At 54.1% G+C, this 15,938-nt stretch overlaps 1 protein-coding gene across 1 annotated transcript in view; it reads right to left on the reverse strand.

The window, feature by feature from the left end:
• Positions 1-10,013: 10,013 nt before the first annotated feature.
• Positions 10,014-15,938, reverse strand: part of TIMM50 (translocase of inner mitochondrial membrane 50) — a 24,876-nt gene continuing 18,951 nt past the window's right edge. Inside the window, exons 10-12 of the mRNA XM_029285051.1 lie at positions 10,893-11,049; positions 10,377-10,483; positions 10,014-10,115 (exon numbers count right to left, since the gene is read on the reverse strand). Coding sequence (XP_029140884.1) covers positions 10,014-10,115; positions 10,377-10,483; positions 10,893-11,049 — 366 coding nt within the window. The remainder of the gene's footprint in view (positions 10,116-10,376; positions 10,484-10,892; positions 11,050-15,938) is intronic.

A 15,938-nucleotide genomic window follows, 5' to 3' on the forward strand; every position in this document is an offset into this window, starting at 1 on the left:
CGCTCGCTCCGGAGCGCCGCATGCCAAGAGGGAGCGCGGGGGCTCCGACGGCGAAAGCGCCCGCGGGACGGAGGGTTCGTCGGGGCGCAGCGGTGGAACCAGCCCGCGCCGCTCCTGGAGGCGCGCCTCGGGCTTGCGACCGCCAGACGGACTTTGCCCGCTCGGCGCATCCCGACGGAGGATCGCGGGCCGCGCAGCGCACTTACCGGCGGGGCGCCGAGCAGCAGCAGGAGCAGCAGCAGGAGGGGGGCGGCGGCGGCGGCGGCGGCGGCGAGGCGGAGAGCCATCAAGCTGCCTGCGGGGGCCGGAGCAATCCTGGGCGCGATCCTAAGAGGCGCGGCGAAGGCGGAGAGGCGGCCGCGGGACGGGAGCGGCGCAGAGCGGAGGGTCGGAGTGGCGGAGGGCGACCCCGGCCGGCCTTTTATCTGCCGGACGCCGCGACCACGCCCCCCGCGCCCCTCCCCGCCCCTGGCCACGCCCACGCCCCGCCCTCGGGCTGCTGCCCGGCTTTGCGGGGGGAGAAGGGCGCGGGGTCCCCCTCTGGCTCGAAGCCCCCCCCCCGCTTGGTTTCCGCCTCTGCCGCTCCTGGTAGGCAGCGACCCAACCGGTGGAGCCTTCCGAGGAAAGCCGCACCTGCCGAACTCCCGGCAGCCGTCAGGTCTGGCTTGGGAAGAGTCCCTGCGCCCGAAAGGCCCCGCGCCTCTTCCTCCCTTGACAGCCGCCCCGTTGCAGGGGGGGCCGCGGCTGCAGAAGAGCGAAAGGCGCCCCCAAACTGACGTGGGTTTCTTGGGGGGGGCAGAGGAGCTCGTTTTCAACTCCAGCCAACAATCCCTGAAAGGTTTCGGGGGGGTCTGCTCTGCCCTCTGGCCACAAGTCCAGGGCACCCCATGGCTGCCCCCCCTGCAAAGTGGGGGGTCTGCTTCACGCCCCCCCCCCGTGTGTTGAACCCGCAGCCTTGTGTGCAAATGGCTTGTGGGGCTCAGCGGGCGCGAATCCCAGAACCAGAGCAAATTCGCTCTTGAGGCCGGGCAAGTGGGTCCCTTCCGGGCAAAGCCAGTTTGCCTGTATTGCAACCCGCAGCGACCTGACAAAGACCCCCGTCCAAGCCCTGAAAGAGCTGAGGGGGGGGGGTCAGCCGGGAGGGGCACCGACTGCCCGGTTGTCTTCCCTTGAAAGGGCTGGGGGAGGGGCGGCAGCAGGGACGCATCAGCTGTATGCTAATAGCAACACCTGCCCCCCCTCCGGAGTCTTTCTTCCCCCCCCCTTTGCCAGCCATGGACTTGTTGAAATTGAGGGGGGGGGCTGATGCAGTCGGCTGCGTTCAAAGCAATGCGGTTCTCCACCAAATTAATTTGGTTAACCCCGTCCATAACTGTAAAATAGGATTTATGACGTGCTGATGGCTTCGACTTTAAACCCCCCCCCCAGCGTCTCTTTCCTGCTGCAAAGGACTGAGTCCCTACAGGGAGTCCTCGACTTACGACCACAATGGAGCCCATAATACCTGCTGTCAGGTGAATTTTGCCCCGTTTTACGGCCTCGCTTGCCCCACTTGTTAAGTGAATCGCTGCAGCTGCTAAGTTAGCAACACAATTGTTAGGTGAGTACGGCCTCCCCCTATTGACTTTGCTGGTGAGAAGGTCGCAAAAGGGGAATCACGTGACCCTGGGACGCTGCGACCGTCATAAATATGAGTCAGTCGTCAAGCGTCTGAATGTTGATCACGTGACTGTGGGGATGCTGCAACGGCCGTAAGCGTGAAAAATGGTGGTAAGTCCCTTTTTTCGGTACCGCTGTAATTTTGAACGGTCTCTAAACAGACCGTTGTAAATTGAGGACACCTCTGGAAGGCTGATGTTCACATTAATCAAGGAACGGAAAGCAAGCTAGCTTGGCAAATGGAGTCCCTCCCATTAATTAATGGCACGCGATGAATCCCAATTGAAAATTGCGGGAGACGCTCAAAATCCATTCAAGATCACAACGTGCCAGCCGGCCGTAATGATTGTTGGCATCTCGTGATGAATAAATTGTCATCGTTGACTTTTCCTGTGAAAATAAATAAATATAAATTAAAAATAAATAAATCACGAAAGGTATGCATTTATTTTGTTTATGCCCAGCCTTCCTACCAGGGCAAAAGGTAAAAGTAAGAGGAGAATAGGAAAAACTACACACGCCCTCAGAAAGGAGGAGGAGGAGGAGGAGGAGGAGGAGGAAACGCCAATGTAAAGAAGGGACTTTTTATCATTTATGGTGGACAAGCGAAGAAATATCGGAGCAGGAGTCATATTTTCATACAGAAGAGTCTTAAAGTGAATACAAAGATCAAATCAGAAACGTTTCTTTGGGGTTTAATGGAAAAAGAGGAGGAGCAGAAGGAGGAGGAAGATGATAGAGGAGGAAGAGGAAGCAAAAGAAAGGAGGAGATGGAGGAAGAAGAGGAAGGAGGAGGACTGTGGGGTCCTTGGAGCCCCTCTGAGCTTGGTGGTTTCCTCACAGACGTTTCATGACCCAACTAGGTAACATGATCAGTGCTAGAAAGGAGACAAACCAGACAACAATCTCCCTCCCTCCTAGCACGGATGCTGTAACCTAGTTGGGTCAGTGGGGAAACAGGTCCAGGAGATTTAAATTCTGCCTCAAAAGGGGTGGAGGAAGATCTGGTGACCTCCACGGATGCTTTGGTTTCAGCCGCTGCATGGCTGGACCTCAAACTTTTCTCTGAGCAAAGGCCCCTCACCAGTTTGACCAGCAGTCTGAAAAGCCAGACTGGGCTCTCCCCACCGTAGGAAGCCCTGCGCAGCTGCTTATCTTCTTCCACGCTGGTCTCCTTCCTTCTCGCCGTCTCTGTGCAGGGGGAGGGGGGGGCCTTAGCAAAGTCAGGTCTCCCCGTCCGGCCGCAGTGCAGAAAAGGAGCCCAAGAAGAAAGCGGCTTCTGCAGAAGGGATTATTTCCTGCTAAATAGGATCAGCAGTGAGTTAAACCGGGAGCAGAACCAATCCACAAGTCTCTCGACCGACCGTGATCTGAACCCCATCATCTTGAGGACCAGAAACTTAAACAGGAAGGACAATCGCTCCCAAGTGAAGGAAAGATCTCCACAGCTCTTATAAATACAGGACTGGGGTGTCCGTTTCATCTCCTTTTTGTGAGGGGGGTTGAACACTTGAGCCTAGAACAGAACCAAGTCTGTGGACCTCGCTCCGAGTCCCGTCATCTTGAGGACCAGAAACTTAAAAAAAGGAAAGACGATCATCCCCAAACGAAGGACATGTCAGGGACTTCCAGACCTCTTTTGGCCGGCACCTTCCCTTGAAGGAACTCACTCAGCCATGCTCCAAAGGTCAGGGATTTCCCGCCCTGCCCCCCAGAAGGCCTTAATGCTTTTCCCAGGACAGGCCCGCTGTCTCCCCCCTCTCCGATGCATTTGCCAGACGGAGGTGTCAGAAGCAACAGGAAAGGTGTCAGAGGAGCTGGGAGGGAAGGGGGGGGTGAACTCAAATTCCTGCCATGTGCCTGCAGAGTGTGAAATGCTCAGGGTGGGGGGGGGAGGAGGAGACACACTCACACGTTCACACCTGGACACTTGGTGGGGAGAAGGAGGCTCCCCCACAGGCTCAGAGGAAAAACACACCTGTTTCCCAGGCAAGGACAGAAGCCCCTCCAAGAAGAGATGAAAAGGGGGGGGGGACAAGATCCCAGGCTCTGTTGAGTCCAAGGAAAGCTAATAGCTTGGGCTGCTTTTCCCAAAGGGGTGGGGGCGCCGAGCAAGGAGGCAGGGGAAATTGTGGGGGGGGGGGGGAAGATGCAGTCGAGAGAACCGCCAGGTAGGAGGCAGCTGAGCCCCCAGCAGGAAAAGGGATCTGGCAAATTCAGGTAACCCTCGACTGACAACCGTTCATTTAGTGACTGAAGTTATAACGGCACTGAAAAAAAAGCGATTTATGATGTTTTTTGGGGGCTCAGTTAAGGTCGTAAGTCCAGGTCTGCTTGTATCTCAGAAGGGACCCCCCCCCTAATTTCTTGAGCTGTATAGGAAGGGGGGGGCGGGCGGAGAAATGCACTCGCAAGATTTCCATGACACTCAAGAGGAATCGGGCGCACCGTGTCGCGTTTCCCATCTGGTCCCCCTCGTAAGGCTGACCGACCGGCTGGCCGCCGATCCAGCTATCCGTGCTGGGCTGATCTGCCCTGCTTAGCGTCAGCAAGACCGGCGTCGCTCTCCCGGGAGAGCAGCCAAGCCGCTTTCAATGGGCCCATTGATGCCAGGGCCGGGCTCCCTTCCGCCGCCGCGCCAGGCTGTAAACAAGCATTAGTCTTGCATTAGGCGCTGGGCATGTCAAAATATTGGCACTGCCAGCGCAGGAGGACGAGGGGCAATTAAAGGCCGACAAAAAAAAAGGGCTCTTTTTCCTGGGGGACGAGGAGAAGCAGAAAGCTGCCATCTTTAAAAGGGTCTCTGTTTGACAACAAACGAACGGAGCGGATCAAGGAGGGCCTGGCAGCTTTCGTTGGGTTGGCTGGCCCTGTGAGTGACACACTTCGCAAGCGGCACCACAGAGCAGCCAAGAAGTGGTCTCCTCTCTTCTTCCTCCTCCTCCTCCTCCTCCCAATCCTCCTTCTACTCTTCCTCCTCCTGCTTCTCCCAATCCTCCTCCTGCTGCTCCTCTCTGCAAACTACCTCCTCTTCTAGCACTGATGATACTGCCTACCTGGGTCATGAAATGTCTGCCAGAAAACCACCCAGACTCGGAAAGCACCAAGGACCCCGACATCTGGACTGTCCCCATTTGGGGAGCATATTCCCCTCTCCCACACTGCAGCAATGTTCTGCCCCCCCCCAAAGAGATCAGGGCTGCCACAGCGTGGCATGAAATGCTGAAGAATTCTCTTGGGGGCAACTTTCCAACTCTCCCCCCCCAGCCCTTCTTCCAAGGGATGTCAGCAAGGGAGAATTTACAGCTCCTCCTTTTTGGCTTCTGGGTTCTCTGAAATGAGCCCTGAAGGGTCCCAAGGAAGGGGAGGGGGCAGCAGGGGGACACAACTGTGAAAACAATCAGGACCCCTAGGTGTGTAACCTCAGGAGAGGGATAAAGCGGTCCTTTGCTCTGCCTACCCTTGGGCCGAGTTGGAGGGGCAGGGATGTGGGCTGGTGAGGGTTGGGGTCTCTAGAGAAGGCCCTGGACCCTCCACCAGCTTTCCTTAGCCGGGCACCAGCAAGGCATCCCAGTTTGGAAGTGGCCCTTGTGGTCCTGGGGAGGGTCAGGAAGGAGAAAAGGGTCCCTTCCCTTCAGGAATCTGCAGATTCCCAGCCTCAGAGGGGCTTTCCCAAAAGGCAGTAACTGGACTTTGTTTTTTCCTTGAAGACCTTTCCCTTCTCATCCAAGGAGCTTCTTCAGTTCTGACTGAATGTCCTAATTCATTCATTCAGAGGATATTAAGAAAGAAACGCGGATTTTTGACCTAGCACGATCTATTTATAACTTTTGGGATGATCTGGGATAGTTAAGATGCCCTGGTTAAATTTTCTATGAGCGGGTTAGATTTGAATAACAGTTTGTTAACAAGGGAACTTTAATGTTGTTCATGTTTTACTATTATTTTTTTCCTGTTTACTACTTTGTCACTAATACGACACATAGAAGACAGGTTGACAAATGGTTAATAGGGTTAGTAGTTTAAAAATTCTGGGAGGGCATGTTTTGCAAGGGGTGGGAACTAATGTAGTAATATATTAATCAGTATTCAACTGGAGGGGATAAGATGTGTACAATGTATTGGTTTTTTTGATGCACCTTTTTTTAATGTTCTGACCGTTTTGTGTTTTTTTCTTTTTATGTCTTCTTGCGTTTTTATTTGGTTTTGTATTTTGTATTTTAACCCTGTTCTAATAATAATAATAATAATAATAATAATAATAATAATAATAATAATAATAATAATAATAATAATAATAGAACTGAAGAAGCTTCTTGGAGAAGTGAAACGTCTTGAAAAAGCGCAGATTCGGAGCAGGTTGTGGGGCAAGGAGTAAAAGGATGGAGGCAATCAAATATATTCACAGGATCACCTTACTGATCGATTCCATCTGGATCTGCCCAGTAACCAGAAAGTCAGAATGCTCCATGGTTCTCTGAATCCTCCAGCCCCCTCCACGTTCAGGCCTTCTACCCCCTCCCCCTCTTGTCTTCCAAGAAGGCAAGGGGGATGTGTGTGTGTGTGGGGGGGCAAGGAGCAACGGAGGAGGAGGAGGAGGAGGAGAGGGCGGGCACAGACTCCCTCCGCTGCCAATGAATAGGAGGAAATGCTGGGTGTTTTGTCTCCAGCTTGTCTGCCAAGCCCAGCTTGGACTTGGGGAAGGGATGGCTGAGGCCCCTCAGAAGAAGCCAGCCGGCCCCCTCCCCATTATTTTAGAAAATGCAGAGCCACTAGGAGTACAAGGCTGGAAATGATTGACCCAGACAATCTTGTGCCCCCGGTCTTTCCGGCAATTGAACGGCTGGGGAACAAAAACCGCTTCTTGGGTCCAACAGGTTGAGTTACCTTTCTGACCTGCGATACACCACACGATACGACACCACAACACGATACGACACGTCACCCTTCCTGGGCCTTGACGGGCAGCTCGGCCTCTGGCTTGTGCGAAGGAAAAGGCCGAACGGCCGGCTGTCCTTGTGCTGCTGCTTTTTCAGGGACTTTACCCACCGAGGCCGGCCTTTTCATTGCTGAGCAAGGTGTGTGGGGGGGTGTTCAATGAATCGCACCTGATTTTGCAACGGTTGTTAAGCGAAATCACTGAAATCAGCTTTGGTGCTTTCTGTGGGATGTGGGGCGTGCGTCCCTCAAGCTGGTCGAGCAAAAGATCTAGGCGACTCCACCGATCTTGGATGCTCCAGAGACCAGGATCTCGTAGATCTGTCCTAATTCTTGAGGGCCAGCTGGGTGTTCCTAGTAGATCACGCAAGGAAGCAACCACAGCTGAACCAGAGGCCGGAGGTTCCACTGAGGCCCTGCAGTGGCTCAGACTGCCCTGCGCATGGAATCGAAGGGTGGATGGGGAACTTAAGAGAAGACCCTGCCTAGGATAGGGATGCCCCACACTCCGGCATCCCCCAAGTGGTTCTGCTCGAAGGGCATTCCCACCGGCTTTAGGACGCCTGCCCAGCATCCTGCCGATGCAGCAGCACCAGGTTCCTCGGAGCTTTGCTGTTGGTCCTTTTGCAAAAGGCGACCTTTGCAGCAGAAAGGGGAGCAGCCCCTCACCCCGCCATCTCCTCTCCTTGTTCTCAAGCTTCTCCTCCTCCTCCTCCTCTTCCCGGAGTGGAGGGGAAGGGTGAGGTAACGTCAAAAGGTCCAGGAAGTGGATCTATTATCCAGGCCAAACAGGAAGCAATGAGACTAGCCTTGGCAACCTTGGGATTTACTTGTTTATTTGAAGGGGGGAGGGAGAGTTGGTGGAGGAGGAGGAGGAGGAGGAGGAGGAGGAGAGGAAGCAGGAAAAGGGGAGGGAGGAGGCGGAGGAGAGGAAGGAGAAAAAGGGAGAAAAAAGAGGAGAAAAGAGAAGAAAAAAGGAGGGAAAGGAGAAAAAAGAAGAGGAGAGGAAGCAGGAAAAAGGGGGAGGAGAGGAAGGGAAAAAAAGAAGAGAGAAGAAAAAAGGAAGAAAAGGAGGGGAAGGAGGAGAAAAAAAGGAGAAGAGGAGGGGAGGAGACTCCCCTTGGAGGATCCAGTATACATGAGCAGCCTCCCCACCTCCAGACCTACTCAATTATCAACCTCCCCCGCCCCACCTTATTTCCGGGGCTAAGAAGCCTCCGTCTGGCTGCCACGTCTTGATGGCTCCCCAGCTCCATCTAGGTGGCTCCCGGCACCTGCAGCCCCCGCCGTGGCTTCCTCCTCCCTCGTCTCCTCCCGGCTGCCACGGCCCCAAAAAGCCTTTCCTGCGAGGTCTGCAGGTCTTTGCCAAGAATGCCGCGGTGCCCCGATTCTGGGTCCCTGCGGTAGTCGCTGTGCCAGGGGAGAAGCCCCCCAGGTCCCCCTCCTCCCGCATCACCTTCTGGCGATCGTTGCACCTGGAAAGGGAAACCGGAGGTCTCCTTTTCTCCGTCTGGGCCTGGAATGGCCCGGTCAAGGAAAAAATAAAGGGATTTTCCATCGGCCTCGGTGACTAGGAGAGGAGCAGAGCGGCCTAGCCTGGCAACGAGGCAGCTAGCCAGGAGGCATCTTCTGACCTGATGGCCTTCCAGGTTTCTGCCCAGCTTGTGTCCTAAGCCAGGGCTTTTTCAAAGTTGGCAACTTTAAGAGGGGTGGACTTCAATTCCCAGAACAGCTGGCTGGGGAATTCTGGGAGTCGAAGTCCACGTGTGTTAAAGTGGCCAAAATTGAGAAACGCTGTGGATTGCTGGCTTCCAGGCGTCAAATTTGGTGGCTCCCGTACCTTCTGCAGGCACGCAGCCCACCCACCCACTTAGAAGCAAGCACCCCCTTCCTCTTAGCCCAGGGCATCCAGCCACTTTTACAACCCCCCCCCCTCCCTCTCAATGTTCCTTCCCCAAACTTTTCACCCTCATCACCCCCTTATTCATCACATGCGCGGACCACCCCCTTTCTCCTGCCCCCAAAGACCACTGCCAGCAAGGAGGGGAAGAAGCCGGGATGTTTCTTCGCTAGCAGGGGAGACCAGCATGGGCTGGTCAACCCTGCTCCCCTCCTTCTGGACCCCTTTGCCCCCCCCCCGGTTCCCTTCTCTTACCTGCCCCCTTCAGAACAGGGGTCTCCAAACGTGGCCCCTTTTTAAGACTTGTGGACTTCAACAAATCTTAAAATGGCCACATTTGGGGGAGGGGGCTGCTTTAATGTGGAGAGAAGAAACCCTTTTGACTGTAAAAACTGTAAAACAATTCTGCAATGTTTATGCATCAGAAACAAAGCACCTTCGGAGGGCTGGAATTCTCCCCCCCCCAGAGCACATTCCAGCTGGATTTCTTTCCTGTTTACAGCTAGTCTGCTTCAAGACAAAGGCCTGCAGCTGATTTTTCAGTGGGGAGAGATCAGGGTGGGGGTGTGTGGGGGGGAGGCTGGGCTGATGTAGGGAACAGCCTAATTAAGGCACCACCAAGAAGAAAACCACACTCCCACCCACACTGACAGGACAAGCCACTCATGCACAAATAGAGAGCAACCCCCCTCCCTTCTAGCGCTGATGATGTTACCTAGTTGGGTAGTGAAACGTCTGCAAGAAAGCAACCCCCCCCCAGTCTTCCTCCTCCTCCTCCTCTCCACATACCCGCTCTCTTTTAGAACTGATGAGGTTACCTAGCTGGGTCACAAAACGTCTATAAGAACACCAAGCTCAGAGAGGCCCAAGGACCCCACAGTCCTCCTCCTCTCCCTCCTCTCCACATACCCGCTCTCTTCTAGCACTGATGATGCTACCTCCTTGGGTCATAAAACGTCCGTGAGAAAACCCTCCAGCTGAGAGAGCACCAAGGGTCCCACAAACGACGGACAGAGCAGAAGCCGCTCTTAGAAAGATGGCCATTTAATCTGAAGACACCCAACATTCCTCTCCGTTCACCCCAGCAGGCTGACCCACAGCACTGTCGGTCGCCCGATGGGAACATGATAACAAGGGGCGAGAGCCCGCTGGACAGACCGTCTTCTCCTTCTGGAGTTTTGCCTCCTTTTCGTGCTGCCGCAGTCGGGATCCGTTCCCAGGCGGGGGGGGGGAGAGCTCGGCTCCCCGGCCCTCCCGGAGCCTCATCCTGCAGCAGTCCCCTTCCGAGGGCAGAGGAGAGGCTCACTCTCACCCCACAAAGTCTCGGTCTAAAGAAACGATGCCGCGGTGGGAGGAGACGGCGAGGGCAAGTGGCGGCAGGTTGCAGCCCACGATCCGCGTCGAGGTTGGGCCGAAGCCTCTGCCCCTCCTGCTGCAGCCTCCCCTCCCCAGAGGCCGGGGTCCGAGGGGCAGGAACAGCCGAGAAGTCCATTCGTGGGCCTGAGGGGGGCCAGGGTCACTGCTGCTTGGAGCGAGGCCACAGCCGGCTGGCCAGCGAGCCCAGGAAGAGCTGCTGCTTCTTGTGCTGGGTCAGGTCGGAGAGACGCTGCTGTTCTTCCTGGGGAGGGGCAAGGACACCGGCACTGCCGTCACCCCGCCCTGCAGACCCCTCCTCAGCCCACCCAGGGGTCTCTGTCCCCAGCCAGAGGGGTTCAACCAGAGGTGTCCAACCGTGTCCACTTTAAGAGCTGTGGACTTCAACTCCCAGAATTCCCCAGCCAGCACGAGACAGGTAGCCCTCGGCTTTACCACCGTTCTTTTAGTGACTGAACTGTGGTCGTAAGCCGAGGACTGCCGGCAGTTCCCTCCCGATTCTCACCTGCTCCAGCTGGGACTGCCTGCGTTTGAAAGCCTCCAGCGGATCTTCCTCCAGGGAATAGTTTTCCAGCACGGAGCGAACGTCTTCCACTCCGCTCAGGGCAACGGCTGCAGGCGACAAGGGCCGCAGGTGAGGCCCAGCCCAAAGGCCGGGAAAAGCGACCAGGCCAGCAGCCCGGCTTCCTCCCTCCGAGGAGGCCTCGGGACCCCCGCAGGCACGGCCTGCCCGGGCACAAGCTTCCCTCCATCCCCGCCCTCTGCCACCTGCACCCGCCCGGCCAGACCTCCCTCTGGATCTGGGAAGGGAGATGCTCAGGGTGGCGGGGGAGGCTCTCCTCCTCGCCTGCCGGCTTCCGTGAAAGCGAGCCCTCTACTTGCTTCTTTAGAAAGGAGTTATCGTAATATCAAATAGAAGGGGAAACAGGGAAGGGGAAAGGGGGGGGGACAGAGGGGGGAAGAGAGGAGCTGGTGCAAGGGGAAAGGGAAGAGAAGAGTTCGTGTCTTGCCCCAGGCTCACTTTTGAGGAAAGCCGAGAGGTCGAAGAGGGTGCGGTCGTCGGAGTTCCCGTCCCACTTCTTGAGGGCCAGGCCGTTGAAGGGCTGCAGGTGGAAGGCCTCCTTCTTGCAGTCCACCACCACCACCTTGGCCGGGTCCCTGTTCAGGCAGGAGATGTCCTGGGGGGAGCCAGGAGACGGGCAGGTGAGAGGGCTGTCTGCTTGGGCTCCATCTCTCTCTCTCTCTCTCTCTCTCTCCATCCACCCACCCACCCACCCAATGAATCAATCTGTCTTCTGTCCGTCCACCCACCCACCCACCCACCCATCCAATCAATCAATCAATACGTTGTCTGTCCATCCGCCCATCCCACCTTCATGTTGTATCAACCAATCTTGGTAACTTTAAGATGGGTGGACTTCAACTCCCAGAATTACCCAGCCAGCAAAACTGATCTCTCTCTCTCTGTGTCTCTCTCTCTCTCTCTCTCTGTGTGTGTGTGTGTGTCTTCCTCCCTCCCTCCCTCTCCTCTATCTATATCTCTACTTTTAAAACTGCCCATCTCCTTCACTTCACACTCTGGGTGTTGTACAGGTAAAACATCAAAGCATATTTAAAGCAATTTAAAATGTAAAGGCAAGGATAAATTAAAACGAGTGTGAAAACTGACTAAAAGGCAGGGGGAGAGAGATTTTAGGGTGCTAGCCAGCTCCCCCCCCCCGCCGTGGACTCTCTGGGGCTCCTCCAGTGCTTGGCAAAAGTCCAGCTGGCTGAGCAAAGAAGGGGAGCCCTTCCCCTTCATTCCCTCATCCTTCCACCCTTTTTCCTCCTGCCTCGTTTTAAACAAGGACAATTCGGAGAAAGACGGCACTGTATTTTTCAGGTTGTGCCTCCTGGCTGTGCCGCCATTGAGGGTCTGGATGCAGCCACTAGGCTAAAATGACCTTTTTAAAATCCTAGTGACGGATGGGGAGAGGCCTATAACCGCTCAGGCATCAGTCTGAATGGAAAGGCCCACCGCGTGAGCTTAGAATAATGAAAACTGCCTCAACTGCTCAGAGAACTGCTCTTAAAGCAGCGACGACGAACTTTTTCCTGTACCAAATACTCCAAAGTCTCACGCTCTTAGAAGAAGAAGAAAAAAAAAAAAGATTACAGATTCCTCACAGGGAGAAGCAGTTGGAAAGTAGTCATTAAGTAGTTCAACAAACCAGTTTCCTGTTTTGTTGTCCCTTTTCATTCCCTTTGGTTGCCTGGCTGGATTAGAGCAGACTTGGCTTTTCAACCGATCGCTCCGGCTTCCAAATCTTTATTTTCAGTACAAGACAAAGTAATCTGAAGGAACTGGGCAGAAACCTTGCTTCCCCCCCCCACCCACCCCCCCGGTTAAAAATGCCTTCCTTCAATCTATGTTTAAATCGCCCGGCTGGCTTGTTCCTTTTGTAGTATTTATTGTTTTACCATAAAAGATAAAATCCAAAACTGAAAAACAAACAAAACGAAACAAAAACATACATTCGATACTAATGACAACAACAACAAAAAAACAGTGCACAAAAAAAGGGAGAAAAAGGTTAATTTAACATTTAATAGGTAGGATCCACTCTGATCCTGGCCGCTGAAAATTAAAAAAAGGAAAGAAAAAGCAGTTAAAAAGGCCGGCCGGCTTGTTTAAAGATTTTTTTTTTGTTTTTGTAAAGACCAGATACTTGAGCATTTGGGCTCAAGTTGAGTTTTGTCTCTTTTTTCTATCTTTAATGCAGCAGCAATTTTCTGCCAAAGAGTTGGGCTGCTTCTCCCAGGAAGAGAAAAACTTCTCCCCCCCCCAGCCCCACTCTGCTTACTTGGGAGTGGGGGGAAGAATCCAAACAATTAAGACAGGGAGAAGGCCCCCCACCAGCAGCAGATGGGAGGTGACGGGGAGGGGGGAGGCCGCGCAGAAGACAGACAGAAGGCAGCTCTGCCCCCCCCCCCCGTCCGAGGGAGCCCAGCTAAGCCATCCTGCCTCTATTGTGGCTGGCCGGCCCAGGGGACGCACCGGGTGCTGCAGCACGTGGCCTGGGCAGCTGCTATCTCAGACTGCGCCCGGCCGCCCGGCGCTCATCCAGACAGGCAACAGGCAGCCGAGTTCGAGGGAAACCCTGGGATGCCGAGAGTGGGCCACAGCAGTGGGAGGAGGGAGGACCCTTAGGGCAAACAGCCTGGGCCCTCGGGGAGGTTTGGGCCCTGCACTCTTTTCCTGGAGGAAGCCCCGCTGGAGTCCACGGAAGCGAACCCTCCCCTGGTGCATTTGGGAGACGGAGCATCTTGAGTTCCTAGCCAATCAGTTCGGACTAGTGGTTAAGGTGCCGGGCTAGAAAGTGGGAGATGGCGAGTTGTAATCCTGACTTAGGCATGAAAGCCGGCTGGGTGGCTTTGGGCCAATCACCAGGAGGCTGGGAGTTCTAGTCTCGCCTTAGGCATGAAAGCCATCTGGGTGACTTTGGGCCAATCACCAGGAGGCTGGGAGTTCTAGTCTCGCCTTAGGCATGAAAGCCAGCTGGGTGACTTTGGGCCAATCACCAGGAGGCTGGGAGTTCTAGTTCTAGTCCTTAGGCATNTCTTCTGTCCGTCCACCCACCCACCCACCCACCCATCCAATCAATCAATCAATACGTTGTCTGTCCATCCGCCCATCCCACCTTCATGTTGTATCAACCAATCTTGGTAACTTTAAGATGGGTGGACTTCAACTCCCAGAATTACCCAGCCAGCAAAACTGATCTCTCTCTCTCTGTGTCTCTCTCTCTCTCTCTCTCTCTGTGTGTGTGTGTGTCTTCCTCCCTCCCTCCCTCTCCTCTATCTATATCTCTACTTTTAAAACTGCCCATCTCCTTCACTTCACACTCTGGGTGTTGTACAGGTAAAACATCAAAGCATATTTAAAGCAATTTAAAATGTAAAGGCAAGGATAAATTAAAACGAGTGTGAAAACTGACTAAAAGGCAGGGGGAGAGAGATTTTAGGGTGCTAGCCAGCTCCCCCCCCCCCCGTCATGGACTCTCTGGGGCTCCTCCAGTGCTTGGCAAAAGTCCAGCTGGCTGAGCAAAGAAGGGGAGCCCTTCCCCTTCATTCCCTCATCCTTCCACCCTTTTTCCTCCTGCCTCGTTTTAAACAAGGACAATTCGGAGAAAGACGGCACTGTATTTTTCAGGTTGTGCCTCCTGGCTGTGCCGCCATGGAGGGTCTGGATGCAGCCACTAGGCTAAAAGGACCTTTTTAAAATCCTAGTGACGGATGGGGAGAGGCCTATAACCGCTCAGGCATCAGTCTGAATGGAAAGGCCCACCGCGTGAGCTTTGAATAATGAAAACTGCCTCAACTGCTCAGAGAACTGCTCTTAAAGCAGCGACGACGAACTTTTTCCTGTACCAAATACTCCAAAGTCTCACGCTCTTAGAAGAAGAAGGAAAAAAAAAAAGATTACAGATTCCTCACAGGGAGAAGCAGTTGGAAAGTAGTCATTAAGTAGTTCAACAAACCAGTTTCCTGTTTTGTTGTCCCTTTTCATTCCCTTTGGTTGCCTGGCTGGATTAGAGCAGACTTGGCTTTTCAACCGATCGCTCCGGCTTCCAAATCTTTATTTTCAGTACAAGACAAAGTAATCTGAAGGAACTGGGCAGAAACCTTGCTTCCCCCCCCACCCCGCCCCGGTTAAAAATGCCTTCCTTCAATCTATGTTTAAATCGCCCGGCCGGCTTGTTCCTTTTGTGTTATTTATTGTTTTACCATAAAAGATAAAAATCCAAAACTGAAAAACAAACAAAACGAAACAAAAACATACATTCAATACTAACGACAACAAAAAAAAAAAAACAGTGCACAAAAAAAGGGAGAAAAAGGTTAATTTAACATTTAATAGGTAGGATCCACTCTGATCCTGGCCGCTGAAAATTAAAAAAAGGAAAGAAAAAGCAGTTAAAAAGGCCGGCCGGCTTGTTTAAAGATTTTTTTTTTTTTTGTAAAGACCAGATACTTGAGCATTTGGGCTCAAGTTGAGTTTTGTCTCTTTTTTCTATCTTTAATGCAGCAGCAATTTTCTGCCAAAGAGTTGGGCTGCTTCTGCCAGGAAGAGAAAAACTTCTCCCCCCCCCCAGCCCCACTTTGCTTACTTGGGAGTGGGGGAAGAATCCAAACAATTAAGACAGGGAGAAGGCCCCCCACCAGCAGCAGATGGGAGGTGATGGGGAGGGGGGAGGCCGCGCAGAAGACAGACAGAAGGCAGCTCTGCCCCCCCCTTGTCCGAGGGAGCCCAGCTAAGCCATCCTGCCTCTATTGTGGCCGGCCGGCCCAGGGGACGCGCCGGGTGCTGCAGCACGTGGCCTGGGCAGCTGCTATCTCAGACTGCGCCCGGCCGCCCGGCGCTCATCCAGACAGGCAACAGGCAGCCGAGTTCGAGGGAAACCCTGGGATGCCGAGAGTGGGCCACAGCAGTGGCAGGAGGGAGGACCCTTAGGGCAAACAGCCTGGGCCCTCGGGGAGGTTTGGGCCCTGTACTCTTTTCCTGGAGGAAGCCCCGCTGGACTCCACGGAAGCGAACCCTCCCCTGGTGCATTTGGGAGACGGAACATCTTGAGTTCCTAGCCAATCAGTTCGGACTAGTGGTTAAGGTGCCGGGCTAGAAAGTGGGAGATGGCGAGTTGTAATCCTGACTTAGGCATGAAAGCCGGCTAGGTGGCTTTGGGCCAATCACCAGGAGGCTGGGAGTTCTAGTTCTAGTCCTTAGGCATGAAAGTCTACTGGATGACTTTGGGCCAATCACCAGGAGGCTGGGAGTTCTAGTTCTAGTCCTTAAGCATGAAAGCCGGCTAGGTGACTTTGGGCCAATCACCAGGAGGCTGGGAGTTCTAGTCTCGCCTTAGGCATGAAAGCCAGCTGGGTGACTTTGGGCCAAACACCAGGAGGCTGGGAGTTCTAGTTCTAGTCCTTAGGCATGAAAGTCTACTGGGTGACTTTGGGCCAATCACCAGGAGGCTGGGAGTTCTAGTCTCGCCTTAGGCATGAAAGTCTACTGGGTGACTTTGGGCCA

The sequence above is a fragment of the Protobothrops mucrosquamatus genome, unplaced genomic scaffold (genome assembly GCF_001527695.2).
Source record: "Protobothrops mucrosquamatus isolate PMUCROS unplaced genomic scaffold, P.Mucros_1.0 scaffold1232, whole genome shotgun sequence".
NCBI lineage: Eukaryota > Metazoa > Chordata > Lepidosauria > Squamata > Viperidae > Protobothrops > Protobothrops mucrosquamatus.